General features: G+C 41.9%; 1 protein-coding gene across 1 annotated transcript in view; it reads right to left on the minus strand.

Moving 5' to 3' along the window:
- Positions 1 to 15,517, minus strand: part of plxnc1 (plexin C1) — a 37,558-nt gene that overhangs the window by 7,033 nt on the left and 15,008 nt on the right. The window contains exons 15-24 of the mRNA XM_071898462.2: positions 14,658 to 14,760; positions 13,989 to 14,090; positions 13,185 to 13,288; positions 12,874 to 12,915; positions 12,644 to 12,768; positions 11,451 to 11,649; positions 10,241 to 10,387; positions 3,448 to 3,616; positions 2,857 to 2,957; positions 293 to 368 (exon numbers count right to left, since the gene is read on the minus strand). Coding sequence (XP_071754563.2) covers positions 293 to 368; positions 2,857 to 2,957; positions 3,448 to 3,616; positions 10,241 to 10,387; positions 11,451 to 11,649; positions 12,644 to 12,768; positions 12,874 to 12,915; positions 13,185 to 13,288; positions 13,989 to 14,090; positions 14,658 to 14,760 — 1,168 coding nt within the window. The remainder of the gene's footprint in view (positions 1 to 292; positions 369 to 2,856; positions 2,958 to 3,447; positions 3,617 to 10,240; positions 10,388 to 11,450; positions 11,650 to 12,643; positions 12,769 to 12,873; positions 12,916 to 13,184; positions 13,289 to 13,988; positions 14,091 to 14,657; positions 14,761 to 15,517) is intronic.

A 15,517-nucleotide genomic window follows, 5' to 3' on the forward strand; every position in this document is an offset into this window, starting at 1 on the left:
GCGCTTCCTTGTTTTCCTACTGATGTGATTTTGCTTCCCAATTCTCTACAGACCACAGGAAGAAACGTCTCAAAAGCGATGCTTGGAGAACTTCCATCCATCGTTTGAACCCGGTTCTCGCTGCTCACAAGACTGTCGTACAGCGCGTTTATTCACAAGAAGATTCACAAAGGATTTCTTTATGCTTTACTGAGCCGCTTTGGCCTCAGACCAACGCTTTGATCTCTACAAATGTTCTTTGATTTGGTGTGAAGTAAACAAGGTCTTCATTCTCAGGACAGAAGCTCTTTACCCTTCAGACTGCCCTGGGGACTCAGAGGAGGATGAGTTTTCTTAGAAAGCACTTTGATTGACACTCCATCAGGCACCTGCAGGTAGACAGACAGACAGACAGAGACACAGACAGACAGGTTAAATAATGTGTCCCTTGTCCAATTCAAGTTTCATTCCAAAATGAGACAATCTTCCATTTGAAAACAGTGACACCACAGAACTTGAATGGACAGAACGGTCATTCCCATTCAAATCAACGTTCCTGGAGGGTCGGAGCGGCGGCCATCTTGCTGTGACCCGTCAGACTAGCTTCTGTATAAAGAGACTCACAGCAAGTCACTGAGCTGAGAGGTTTTACAGCAAGAACCAAAGCAGCTTCTCTGTCTCCTTGCTGCCATGGATTGCTAACATGCTAATGTTGACTAGAAGAGCTAGAGAGAGAAGTACAGTCTGTGATGAAGCTACGTTAGCCTCGTCGCTAACGTTAGCTTTCAGTTGAGTTTTGACAGTTTGCTAACAGACTCATCTGCTCATTACCATGGCAAACAGTGGAAGAACCGTTCTATCCATTCAGGTTCTGTGAGTGGCAGCTATTGCGAAATGATTAATGACATACAATGAAAACAAATTATGGCACTTTTAAATCCTTAGTAACACTTTTACAGACTGGTTCCTCTACAATTTGGTTTGCAGCTACTGAATGCTGTTAAGGGTTTTTTCCAAAATGGGTATACTGTTATGTAATAACACCTGCCACTGATACAAGAGAGGGTTTCAGTTTCAAATGTCAGTATGTTTTTTTTTCTCTTTCATTTCTGCTGTACTGCAGAAGACGACCGCAGTCACAGACACAGTACCTCAGATATTTAGGTCTGCACTGACCCAACCAAACACCTCAAAATGGCAATCTCAAAATGTCAACTTTTCAGGAACTAAGAATAACAGCCTTGCTTTTTAGCTTGACAACCATGCGTTTTTGAGTTTAATGGTTTTGAAAAGCTTTGTAGGATTTTCTCAACCCATACAGGTGCATGTAATCCTTCAATTGAACTTAAAACATCCATATTCCCCAAATCTTTAGTTGCAAGTTTTTCACCAGACAGCAGCTATTTTGTGTTGTTTCTCGCTTGACTAATAGAGCGTAATCTAATTCCTCGGCCCGGCCCGGCCTTGTGATTTGGTCGACACAGTCCAGGCCACCAGTCTTGGATGGAGTCTCTCTGTCCCAGACCTTGAGGCCAGTCTGCTGACCACAAAGAGTCACCATGATCCCATTATGAAGCCATTACAACCCCCCCCCCCGGTAAGTTCCTGCACTCGTGTTGTCTGGCCACTTTAAAGCTGTTTTTTTTATGTATAAATACACCCGTCTTATCGGTCTAAATGAGGAAGTGGAGCTGCGACAGAGAGGAGCGTCCCATCCCTGCTAATTGAGATGCCGTAGATTCTCCCTAATTAGATTCTGGTGTTGGCATGGACCAATCAAAAACTTGAAGAGTGAAATCCAAACTGTCTCCTGAACAGCAGCAGAGAAAGCTGGACTCACCGACGTTAGATCTTCTCCTCTCTCGTCTCCTTGGTTTCCTTTGGTATAAAGCAGCACAGAGTGTTTACTGACCTCACTGCACAGGATTTCTGGGTAGTGAAGTCCTTCAATTTCAAACAGTTACCTCGCTGCTATTTGGAGCCGTCAATGTGTGAAATTGCCTAGTGCAGCTTTAAAGGAAAAATCCCCCTCAGATCCTCTAACAATGTTAAATATCATCAATCTGTGATGTTCAATGTATTTTAGCAGTTATTTAGTGATGAAGTGTTATTTACTTTTTTGGTGAATCCACTTTCCCTCAACCTGCCTCGTCTACTTCTACTGCAGTTAGTGATTCACTACGTTTCCCAGAATGCCTTTTGACAACCCCCGGATAACATGCCTGAACTTGTTGCATTCAGTATGCGTAGGTGGAGAGAGCGAGAGTTTTTCCAGTCGAGAAAGAGTGGGCCGCTCCTTACTCAAATTGCAACATTGTGGCTGCATTGCATGCTGGTCTCTCTCCTGCTCCTGTGGTGGAGAAACTGGTCTCTCTCCTGCTCCTGTGGTGGAGAAACTGGTCTCTCTCCTCTTCTACGATGGATTTCTCCCTGTATGATTGTTGAACGTCTCTCGGTGCAAAATGGCGGCTCTAGAAAGAAGCCCTCGCTCTTTGATTCTGAGGGACTGACACCAAAACCTGACGTTTACCGCTGATGTTTTACATCCTGAAACATTTTCTCATATCAAACTCCACTGTAGCTGCTGGAAATATCTGGAGGTGACGTCACCTCGTCTACGATTGGCCGGTTATCCACCAAGAAGAAAAACACAACTAACTACTGAATTGGAGCCCGGAATAAGGTGGATTTTTCCATTCAGTGACGCCTCAGCAGCCTCTGAGTTCATCACACCCTCGTGCAACACAATCTGTTTTCTGCAGACTCGTCTTTCTCATACAGAAACTCTTGATGAGGAAGTGGGACAGTTTTCCATCACTACGCAGCAATTTCTGTTCATTTCTGTTTACATCACACACACACACTCCCATTTCTCACCTCGTAGTGCTTGAGTGTGTTGAGCATCGTGACGTCGCCAAGAACCTCCGAGCTCTTGTCCACCTCCTCGAGAGGAACGAACGATCCGTCCCGCTCATGCTCTGGTTGGAAAAACGGCATCAAGTTACGGTTAAAATGTTAGCTATTTTTTTGAGGGTGTTTGTCAGATTCATAGCAGTATGCTTTAAAAATATCAATAGTTTATTAATCTGCACAGTGATAAAACATGTAAGCAAAGAGATAAAAACAACACTGCAAAAATATCCATTTATTGAGGCTTAAAATCTTGTTTTTCTTAAAATAAATGGAACAATCTGACAATGGGGATAGCTCAGTTGTTTCCAATGCAAATCAATTTATTTCAAGAATTCAAGCGACATTATCTTAACACCACTGATGTGATCTTCCAAGAGTAATTAGGTCACTCTATTGGCAGATTTTTTCACTTGTTTTAACATTTTTTTAAAGACTGAACAGTGATAAAACATGAGTAAAAAGAAAGAAGAGATGCAATGACTTTTTTGTGCATGAGAGAGAATCTGAATCTGAGTAGTTACAGTACAGAAAGACGCTGCACAGGTGCGTCCTCACCTATCCGAACGTCCCTGAGCGAGGTGTTGTAGGGGAAACCGAACTTGGTCTTGAAGGCTGTGAGGATTTTCTCTTTGACCTGCTCCACCGTGTCGCAGCTCAGAGCCGCGACCTCCAGCGGCTCGCTGACCTCTCCGTCACTCCCCACCGCAAACAGCACCTTCAGCTTCTGTAACGCACACAGACACACAGGACACTTTATGTTATCTGCTATTAACCAGGAGTAAAACATACACTCATAACCAGTGATGTGGTGGGGAATACAAAAGGGGGATAAACTTCCACTTGATCATCACAACCACCAATGTAAATGAAAATCAATTATATTTTCAGAAAAGCATTAGCTTATGTTTTCCTTAAAAGTCCTTATCTTCATATAACTTTCATCGGTTTTATATCACTTTGATGTATTCACTGAATTTATGGCAGTTTTAATTCTACAAACTTTTCTTGGAGGCAGAAATAATCTCATTGGTTGAGTTAAACCTCAGTGGGCGGAGCCAAAGAACAACAGTTTTTTGTGCAAGTAAGCTAACTGGCAATCATGAACAGCAAAGAACAAACTCTATGAAAAGTTATAAACGGTAATAACTTCTTTTTTCATTCATTCCCGACCATGGTATTCATGATGTTGGAAGGTAACTAGCTTACCTAGCTAGCTATAGGCTAGTATGGTAGTTTGAACTTGAAGGTCAGCTAGCTAACTAGCTAACCTAGATAACTTAGTATGATAGATTGTATTTTTTCAGTTAGCAGCAGAGCGCTAGGCTTCATAATATTATCTTCCTCCTCTCTTACCTCTTGTCTTTTTCACTGAGCTTCAGTCTAATGTTACTTAGCCGGAAAAACTGTGGTTCTTTGGCTCCGCCCACTGAGGTTTAACTCAACCAATCAGATTATTTCTGCCTCCGAGAAATGTTTGTAGAACATCTAAAACATCAAAAACATCATGTCCTAGATATCAAGCTAAAAATAAATTAAAAGGTGGGTAAAGTGAATCTAGACAGGTTTATTCTCCACCACATCCTTATCTATGTAATATCTATCTTTCATACACACACACACATATACAGTATATATGTGAGCATGCATGTGTGTATGCATGCGTGTAAAAGGTGAATAAATGTAGCCACATATTTGTAAATTACCACACGAGAGCCTGCATGCACACACACACACAGGTGCATGCAGGCTCTCATGCTCAAAAACCAGTAAAATAACCACTGATGCTGACCTCACTTTCCCCAGCATGCACACAATAACTCTATCAAGCCACATCAAAACAACAGCGGTCTTTCATTGCAGATTATTACATATGTTGGTCTGTCCCCATGCTGTCATCCCTCACCCGCTGTGAGAAGGTGGAGAGAAGCTGTTAATGAAAAGATCTGACGGAGGGAAAGAGTGTTGTGCAGGTTCAAGTATCAGAGATGAGTCTCCATCTCACTTATCTGCTCTCTGCAGTCAGAATCTTGTGGCTGAGGCACGTGACCACAAGCTAATGGACGGATATGAGCGATAAAGAAAGCTGGATGAAGATTAGATGAAACTTTAATGGTTGCTGTGGGGAATTTGGTCGTTGCAGAAGCAGAGGGGCGGATATGTAAAATAGCAACACAGAGTACTGGAGATAATGCAACCAATTATTACAGCAAGAGAGCACATTGTGGATAATGCAACACATAAATTAAGATTAATCATATTTGTTGCAGATTTCCAGGTTAGGAGATGGTTGCAGTTCATGTGCATGGTGTGTAAGATGTGCATCGGTAGCTGTTCACACTGTCAGGTGTACAGACAGAAGAACATGTGCACAGATGCAATCAAAATAACAGTTAACACACGTACAGAAATGTGTCCTGAATGTGTGGATGTGAATTGTTAGCTATTCATTTAATTAATTTACAGACAGAAACATATCGTAAAAAACTTTCAGTAAAGATGTTGTGTCTAATAACAGCCTGGGAGTGTTGTGCAGACACGTAAATATAGGCGGACCACAGTAAAAGCCAGATAAAAAAATATGACAAAAATACCATATTTATAGCCTAAAACGGCATTAAAATGATTAAAATATAACAAAATGTATTGCCAAAAGAGACAGTGCATGTAGTGGAACGTGTCAGAAATATGTATATGTATGCTTTCATCTGACACTTTATTTTAATTGTATTTTCCTTGTCATTTAATGGATATAGATGTTGTTATCCACTTGTTTAAGCTTGTCATCTTGATTTTTGTTTGTTACTTTCTTACTTTTATTTGTTTGGAGGTGAAATCTTTTATTTTTTCTCATCTTTTTCACATCTCTGCTGTCTGCTATTTTCTCATCGCCTCACTTCTCTGTTTTATCACCAAACAACCGACCTAAACCAGACGAGACAAAACCCTTCTTGCACCCGCCATCGTGTGTTTAAATAAAGCTTGTGAAATGCGGCTTCAGTTTCATGTTCGATTTGAGAAGTGTTGCCACTTTTCACTTCCTCGAATGAAAGCTTTTCAGCGAAGCTGTGACCCAGAAAACTGTTTCCACAAAAAGGACCTGAAGAGGTGTCGGGTGTCTTTTTTGTTTTATCAGAAGCAACACATTCATCTAAATAGCTTCTTCTGTCTTGTATGTCAAATACTGTAAAACCCAGAGGTGGGAATCGAGTCCCAGTTTGAACTGCTTGAGACTTGACTTGATGCATGAAGAGAAGACTTGAGACTTGACTTGACTTGGGTTCTGGTGACTTGGGACTTGACTCTGACTTGTACTTTGACTTCTATACTAAAAGCAAGGATCTTAAGGTGACTCAGAAGTTTCATAGCAGCCCCATGATGCACTTGGCTTTCATGCCAGCAGAGGTGGGCACTCGAGTCACATGACTTGGACTCGAATCAGACTTGAGTCACAGTTTTAATAGCTTGAGACTTGACTTGATGCATGAAGAGAAGACTTGAAACTTGACTTGCTGCATGAAGAGAAGACTTGAGACTTGACCTGACTTGGGTTCTGGTGACTTGGGACTTGACTCTGACTTGTACTTTGATGACTTGAAAAGGTTTCTAAAGTCTTCACTTGAGATCTTGTGTTTGTGTAAATGACTTAGATTGAAAGTGATGAGATTTGTTCCAGCAGACGACTGAATTTAAATTCTGTTTTCTGAATTTGTATGGAATGATTGAATTTATTGAAGTTGAAACTGATTATAGAAATCAAACTCATGATGCTCTTACCAAGTTTTTATCCTATTAAAACCATATTGCATTGAAAAGTCCTAGATATTTAGTTTTCTTTAAGATATTAAATTGATACTGGACTCTTGATTTGTTCTGACTTGACTTGCTGTTCTACATTTAGACTTGAGACTTGACTTTAATGACATGGACTGGACTTGGACTTGACTTGGTAATCTACATTTAGACTTGGGACTTGACTTGAGACTTGTGCCTTGAAGCTTTTGTAGAAATCCCCCTTCATGCATCTATCTTGCGTCAGTACTGGACACAACTCATTCTCTGTGTGTTTATACAGTGGGACTTAATGAGAGTATTGCAGCATTAATGCCGAGCGTCTCTCACTCCTCTAGGTGTCAGACCATTTCTTTTTTTTCCTCTTTCCTCTTTTTTTTCTCGTCCACACAGTTCCTCTTGTGGATGGAGCCAAAGTGCAGCAGTAGTTGAACAAGCAGCACGCAGCAAAAAGTGGGACTTCTGATGTCGATATCTGCATATAATACTGGTTGGTTATTGGCTTTTTCACTGCACAATATTTTACCGTCCTATCAGCACAGTAAACGTCCCCGGCAGACTCCGTAATGTCCATCCTGACAAGTCATTTAGTCTCATTTTCAGGTTTAAAATCTTATTTTTCTTCAAAACAAATGAATATTATCTTACTTTTCATATTATTTTGGGTTATATAATTTGAGGTTGAGATAATTCCAGATGTTTCCACGGCAGTTTCACTCGGTTTCCCAGCAACTTCCCAGAAACAGTGTCCTGACGTTCGGCCTAAACGGTGGTTAAAGTAGTTCAGATGGTTTTATCCTCCACTGCGTCCCTGTCTCTTTAGTACTGAGTCAGCAATCTGATGTACTGTCACGTTGTTTCAGGAACGTCCTAGAAACAGGGAATATCTTGAAACAGGCAGAATAAGGCAGATCACTCCTCTAGTATCAAATAACAACTCAAAATTAGTTGATTTGCATTGGAAACGAGTGAAATTAATGCACCCGACTGGCAGTTTTTTCACTTTTTAATGAAAAATAACATTTTGAGACTCAGTACTTGACTAAATGATTAGTCAAGTTTGAATATGGAACAGAAACAGGATTGCGCTGTGTTGCTAATACCAATACTTGTAGAGTTTCTAATGATTGTGATCTGGTCACAGTGTTCAGCAGTTTTGTTGTGCAATATCCAGGAAACCATTTGTACGATAAACTGAACGCACGCTATAAATAAACTCATGTCAAGCTTCTCTACACTGACTTGAACATTCAAATGAGCCATAAAATACATGGAAGAGGAAGTGGTTTAGTACCAACCGCCATGCCTTCATGCTCACATTGTCATAGTGACGAGCCGCCCTCCACACACACACACACACACACACACACACACACAGGACACGTTTCTTATTGTACACTACCAGTCACCAGTCTGGACCCACCTGACTGAATGTTCTGTGTTTCATTCTCTTAAAGTCATTCTGATCTAAAGTCTTCTGCTTAAATGCTTGAAATGAATTTCTTAGACAAATATAAATAGTGAAGTTGATCCTATGTATGAATTTCTTTCCAAAGCCTTTGCCTTTCCATCAAGGCAAAGAATCTAAAATATAAGATAGTTTTGATTTGTTTAACACTTTTTTGGTCGCTGCATAATTCCATTTGTGTTAATTCATAGCTCTGATGTCTTTACTGTTATTCTAACGTGGAAAATAGTAAAAATAAAGAAAAATGTGGCGTGTCCGAACTTTTGACTGGTAGTGTGCAAGTGACAAATGGAGACCTAAAACAATATACTGGGGATAATCATTGGCAGTCACATAAAGTATGTATGAAGAAGTAAAGGCATGAATTCCCCAAAGAAAAAGCACTCTAGCACTCTGACTCAGTTCTTGGTCGATATGCGTTGGTCGCGGTTTTTCTTGTGTAGCCACTATAATAAAGGCTTTTTGGCTGGACCGCAACAGCAGGGCCAGCCCTATAAACACGAATGTCTGTCACTCACTGACTGACTGACTGACTGACTGACTGACTGACTGAGAGACTGACTGACTGACTGACTGACTGACTGACTGACTGACTGACTGACTGACTGACTGACTGACTGACTGACTGACTGAGTGAGTGAGTGATGAAGTTACACCATTGGTCGGCCGTGGCACATGGCACATCATAGGCTCACAGAGCCAGAAATTTAAGTTTCGTTTTCTCCGCCATCTTGTTTCTCCGCTGAGATCGGGAGCCCGTTTCTCCCACACAGTAAGCAGGCTGACCAATATCATGCATGTAAGCTGAAGCTAAAGTAGAATCTATACAGTTATATCGCCGTTTATTTCGATGCATATGCGCGAGCTCATTCCCCCTGACAGCGCTCTGTTCTGTCGGCGGAGAGAGAGACACAGACCAGCATGGAGGTTTCGGCGCTCCGAGGGCTTCCTGCCGACGCTTCCTGGAGTTTCCCGGGGGAACGGTTCCGGCCGGTGCTGATAGCCAGGCGCCGATTTGTTCCCGGTGATCCGGCCGAGATTTCGGCGGGGGTCCCGACGCCGATGCGTTACCGGGTGTCCGGCGAACGCCGTTTTCGGCACCGATGGGTACCAGAGCGACCGGGGCTTGGATCGGGAGGATCGATGCGGGCCGTGGGCGCGGTGGAGAGGACAGCGGCGGAGAGAGGAGACGGGACGCGCTGGAACGGAGATCAGTATGGATGTATGGACTATTATTCTGTATTAACAGTCTACAGCGGAGTTAGTTACACCACTGGTCGGCCGTGGCACGTGACACACCCATACACGGTCCAGCCATATACTAGGTTTTGACTTAGTCTTGTTACATTTTTGTACCTGCAGATGGACCGCCGTGGTTTTCTTTGGGGAATTCATGCCTTTACTTCCTCATGCGTAACTCACGTGACGGGTGAGGAATACCCCTCGTATATTTTTTTAGGTTTTGTACCTGCCAACCACAGAGCAGCTGTTTCCTCCACTGCCTCAGATCCTTTCTTATTCTTATTCTTCTTCTCAAAAAAAATGGATAATAGATGTAGGGAAGTAGTCGGGTCATAATGTGGAACAATTTCATTAATGCTTTTGATTAATGGGTCATTTAACAGTATTCTAGTGCAGCCTATACTCTTTACACTAAAATGGTTTTGTTTTGTTTTTTTCTTTCCTATGCATCATATGGTTAAATATGTTGTAGTTGTGTAAAAATGATAGTAGGCCACGTGAGTGACGGTGTGATCATGTGATGTGGATTCAAGTCTTGTAATTTGGACCCGAGTCTTTTTAAACACCTGTGATGACTTGGTGCAATCAGTAAGCGAACCGCATTGTTCGCTCTTTTTATAAGCCTGTTTAAAAATTAAAATAAAGATGTGTGTATATTATCAACAAAGTCTTAACAGTGTGCGGTTGGATCATTTCTTTATATGACAAAAATAGGGGATGTTGAGCGAAACACAAACTCACTGCAGCTTGGGGGAATTTTGAATGTGTGAACGCAAGTAATTGGCCCAAGTGTGAAAGCATACTGAGACACAAGAAAAGGTGTGTGTGTGTGTGTGTGTGTGTGTGTACCAGGGAGGTGAAGTCCTGAGCCTGCCACAGCAGCCAGTCCTCGCTGAGCGTGTAGAGAGCTTTCTCTGTGACCGAGTCCACCGGGCCCTTGGCGATCTGCTGCGTCAGAGCGCTCACCAGCAGGAACAGCTGCTGCCCCACGCTCTCCTGCACACAACGCCAGGGACAGGTCAGCGGGGAGAGCGACGAGGCCGAGATCACACCCACAGTTTGATTACTTTGGTCTGAACCGGAGAGGAAAAGTTCGCTTTGTTGTGTTTTTGTATTTGGCTCGTTTAGCTTCAAACTGACCAATTAGAAGAGAACCAGGGCTTGTGAACAAAAGTCACATGACTCACAAGCCGCTTGTTTATTGGACAGAGTTTGAACCTGTCATCCTGTAACTTTATCTAACATGATGGACTTGTCTGTCTCTTCTTCTGTGGTGTTCATAACAGTTCAGAACACATGAAGAAACAGCTGAATATGAGCATCAGTCCAGACTTCATTTTGTTCTGCTTGGCTTTCCAAGCATGAGGAACCTGCATCCGTCTGGACTGAGACTCTCGCTGCCGTTATTTGGTGCCACCAGAGGTCAAAGGTCATCGTTCTCACCTGGACAAACCAACTGAACTGAAGGAGGAAACACTGCAGAGCTCAGAGAAACCGATCAGAACATGATGACTGTTTAACGTTTCCTAATAAGGCAAGAGTTATTGATTCCTACACCCGTGCTAAAACCAATTTTGCAACTGAAATTAACCTCAAAATGAAAACAACTGTAGAGCTGCACTAGCTAACTTCGCAGTTAGGCTTGGACCGATATTCGATATTATCGGATATCACAATAACTCATGAATATCGCGATATTTCCCGTTATATCAAATATCGCCTTGTCTTTTTGATTCAACTGAGTTCCCTTTTCCACAATCAGTCTGTTTTTCTGGAAATAGCAGCAATGAGCAAATTACACCAAATGGGCGTTGTTTCCTCCAATGCTTGAATTGTAAGATAAAATTTCTACGCTGTTAATAATAACTATTATTATAGCCTAGAAATTAGATGTAATTTGGAATAAATAAAATAAAATACCCCTCCAAAAAAGCCCGGAAAGAAATAAATGAAAAAAAAAAGTATACAGTATCACAGTATAAGATTTTGGATATCGCCCAAGCCTAGTCGCAGTATCGTTTTCGTTTTAAAGAGACGTGAAAGAAACGAGCACACGGACCCTGAGGAAGCCGTACAGGCAGATGGACATCCAGTTGGTCAGCAGCTTCTCCACCGTGGACTCGGTGCGGCGCAGCAGCAGTTTGGGCTGAGCGTTGCTGGACCGCTGCATCAGCGCCTTCAGCAGCTCCTTCATCACCTCCGTCAGGTAGAACAGGTCGCTGTGGAGCGCCACGGTCAGCAGGGACGCCACCGCACACCTGGAGGGGAGGAGACGGAGAAATAAAGCTGTGGGAGATGGTTCCTCAGAGTGACGCCATACAGGAATCATTTCCACAAAGAACCATTTCTGCACTCCTTCGCTTGGACACCTGCAAAAAATGTCATTTAGTCTTTTTTTGAGTCCTAAAATCCTAATTTTCTTACTACTATCAAGGAAATGACACTTGATTCTACAAAACTCTTGAAACAAGTTGATTTGCATTGGAAACAAGTGAAATGATCAAACTTCACTGGCAGATTTTTTCACTTGTTTTAAGAAAATTACGATTTTAGGACTCAATATTAGACAGAATGATGGAGATTTTTTGCAGTGCATTGTATTTTTGTTTGTTTTTGCCTCATTTGCAATTACACGATATAAACTATGGAGGGGTTTGGTTATTTTCCACATTTATGCCGTCACCCACCATCCAATAACTAAGAATTTGGAAGGTTCTTTGTGGGACCAGAAATGTTTTTTCTCTGGCGTCATTCCGAAAAAACATTTTCGGTTCCAGTTTGCACCTTTATTTTTCAGTGTGTAGAGTAGAATTACAACTGCCTTCATACTAGGGCTGGGCGATACGGTTGAAATCAATATCATGATAATCATAAGGATTTTTTTCGATATTGTTATATATCACGATATGGCTCACATCTGCAAAATCACATATTAAATAATCTAATTAATGTTCATCCCATTGAAAATGAATGGTAATATTAGGTGTGATGTCAAACAAAACTGACATTTTCAAATAACATTCCTTAAAATGTTTCATACCTGATTTTATCATTAGTTTTTAAATAAATTTAGCTTGTTATCATCAGTTCAGACCGTATGATTCCATTGAAAGACGATAAACAATAAAGTTAAATTATCACCCAGCCCTAATTCATACGACTTGTCACACATCTAATGTATCACATGATATTATAGCATGTGATGTCACTACATATAGATCCACAGTGACATGAAGCGTTCGACAGACTGACTTGTCCTTGACGGTGAAGCTCTTCTGCTCCTCCAGAGCGTGGACCATGGAGGTGAGGAACAGCTGGTCCTGGATCAGCTTGGACAGCGCCTGGCAGCACTCGTCCGGCTGGACCTTCACCACGTCCTGAACCCAGGTCAGACACAACACGCATCACTGAGGGGGTCATGAAGTACGACGACAACAACAACAACAACAACAACAACAGCATCCGCTGGTGTCAGATCTTACCTGGCCGATGTCTCTGAGACAAGACGTCATCAGAGCTCCACCCTGGAAAACAAAACATCAGGGTCAGAGAAAACAACAACAAGCAACGGGGCTTATGGGAAATGTAGTCTTAATGTGGAGAAACACTAGAACTAACAATACTACTGGAGTGAGATAGAGGAGACCAATCAGCTCCAACATGGACTCACTTGTTTACGGTAATCAGACCAAGGCATCACACTTATTTGACAATGCTATGTTGATATTAAAATGCTACACAAAGCAGCAGTTTGTCAGATATGAACATTGTTTTCTTTCCGGCTCTGTTGTACCTCGGGGAAAAAGATCCTGGAGGCAAAGTGCTTGTAGTCCAGGAACGGGATCGTACCAACGTTCTCCATCAGGTCCGCCTTCTCCGTCTGCAGGTCCACAAAACCTGGAGAGGACAGTTTACTGAGGACTGTGGACCTGTGTGTCTTTATAGTTGCGTGTCTGTCATTCTGCCCAGGAGGTCCCACTAGCTAATGCTGCTGACCCCAAGGTGATTCAAGGCAAAATTTCTACTTGTGGTCTGGTGGAAGAAGATCTCACATTGAATCTTGGGGGCTTCCTATTCGCTGTCGTCGGCCAAGTCACCTCCTGTGTAGGCTGCTAAATATTGCGCCAAATGCATCATGAAGGACACAAAAGCTCATATCTCAATATGAATTCTTGTGTGTTGTTGTCTCTTCCATGATGCATTTGACGCTAAAATCTAACAGCCAAAACAAAAAGAACGCAAGGAGAGAGATCGCAAAGAGAACGCAACGATCCCAGAAATTTACCTGCAGGCCGAGGATGCATCAGATGAAGATTTCGTCAATGAGGATGAATGGGAAGCCCCAAGATTCACATGCAAACAGAGTCTACTACAGAGCCAAATTTAAATTCTGCTGGAACAAATCTCATCACTTTCAATCTAAGTCATTTACACAAACACAAGATCTCAAGTCAAGACTTTAGAAACCTTTTCAAGTCAAAGTCGAGTCCCAAGTCACCAGAACCCAAGTCAAGTCAAGTCTCAAGTCTTCTCTTCATGCATCAAGTCAAGTCTCAAGCAGTTACACTTGTGCCTTGAGTCCGCAGCGCTGACTCACCTTGCCTGATGTCATTCCGGATGTCCAGCTCCAGGTCTTCCATGCGCCGGTTCATCTGAGCGGTGAGCTTCTTCTGCTTGCTCCAGTAGATCGTCACGACGACTGAATGACACAAACGGAGCAAGTCAGTCAAGCAGAGCAGACAGACAAGTGTAAAATGGTCTGTGAACAGAAAAAGCGCCGATATGGGCTTTTGAAGGCCGATACCGGTATTTTTGGATTGAAGCTGCCCATAGCTTGATATTTTGTGTCCATGTGGAATATCTTTAAATTTCACCATTTTATGTCCAAAAAAATTCCCCCAAGAATTAGAAATATTCAGTGTTTCTCCATAATGTTGTTCTTGTCAGGGTGGAAAAGCCTCTGAAGCAGCATTTAGACCATCCAGAAACACTAAAACTCTCCACTGAAAGCCAGAATAATAACATATTCATGCATACTTGTATCGAATCTAACCAAAACGTCACATTAGAGTAAATTTAGGGCTTCCCATAGACAACCAGTGTAGTAATGATCAATTATGCAGTAAATGTGTAATCAAACAAACTGCATCATATCCATCATATCCAAGGTGGACGATGCTGACTGGACCAGATCCCATTTTGAATAAAATATCAGCCCCATATTGGCAAATTGATATATCTGTCTAACCCTATTTAATGTACTTACGAGCAATAATGCACGGGATCAGCAGGAGGACGAGCAGCAGCCGAAGGGACAGATTTAACTGAGATGGAGGATCAACTCTCACTGTCTTCTCTCCGAACTTTATCTGGAAAACAACAGCAGTGTGTGTTCAGAGAGGAACTTAGAGCGGGACGTTCAGCAAAGAGATTCGTCAAGGATGTCGATTCCAACCGCAAACATAAAGCATGACTAGTCTTATGTATGTGTACCAGAGGTGTGACCAAGTCAACTTTGCTCGAGTCCCAAGTCAGTCTCAAGTCTTGAGGCACAAGTCTCAAGTCAAGTCTAAATGTAGATTACCAAGTCAAGTCAGAACAAATCAAGAGTCCAGTATCAATTTAATATCTTAAAGAAAACTAAATATCTAGGACTTTTCAATGCAATATGGTTTTAATAGGATAAAAACTTGGTAAGAGCATCATGAGTTTGATTTCTATAATCAGTTTCAACTTCAATAAATTCAATCATTCCATACAAATTCAGAAAACAGAATTTAAATTCAGTCGTCCGCTGGAACAAATCTCATCACTTTCAATCTAAGTCATTTACACAAACACAAGATCTCAAGTCAAGACTTTAGAAACCTTTTCAAGTCATCAAAGTACAAGTCAGAGTCAAGTCCCAAGTCACCAGAACCCAAGTCAAGTCAAGTCTCAAGTCTTCTCTTCATGCATCAAGTCAAGTCTCAAGTCTTCTTTTTATACAACAAGTGTCTTGGCATCCGTTGCTTGAGGATTCCCTTTGTTGTTGTTATGTGTAATTTGCTGCTGCCTTGTTCCATCACTGTCCTAATAATGAAGACTGCCTGGTTTCTATATAAGGATAGCTTGATGTAGTGTGTG

Source organism: Centroberyx gerrardi, chromosome 24, assembly GCF_048128805.1.
Source record: "Centroberyx gerrardi isolate f3 chromosome 24, fCenGer3.hap1.cur.20231027, whole genome shotgun sequence".
NCBI lineage: Eukaryota > Metazoa > Chordata > Actinopteri > Beryciformes > Berycidae > Centroberyx > Centroberyx gerrardi.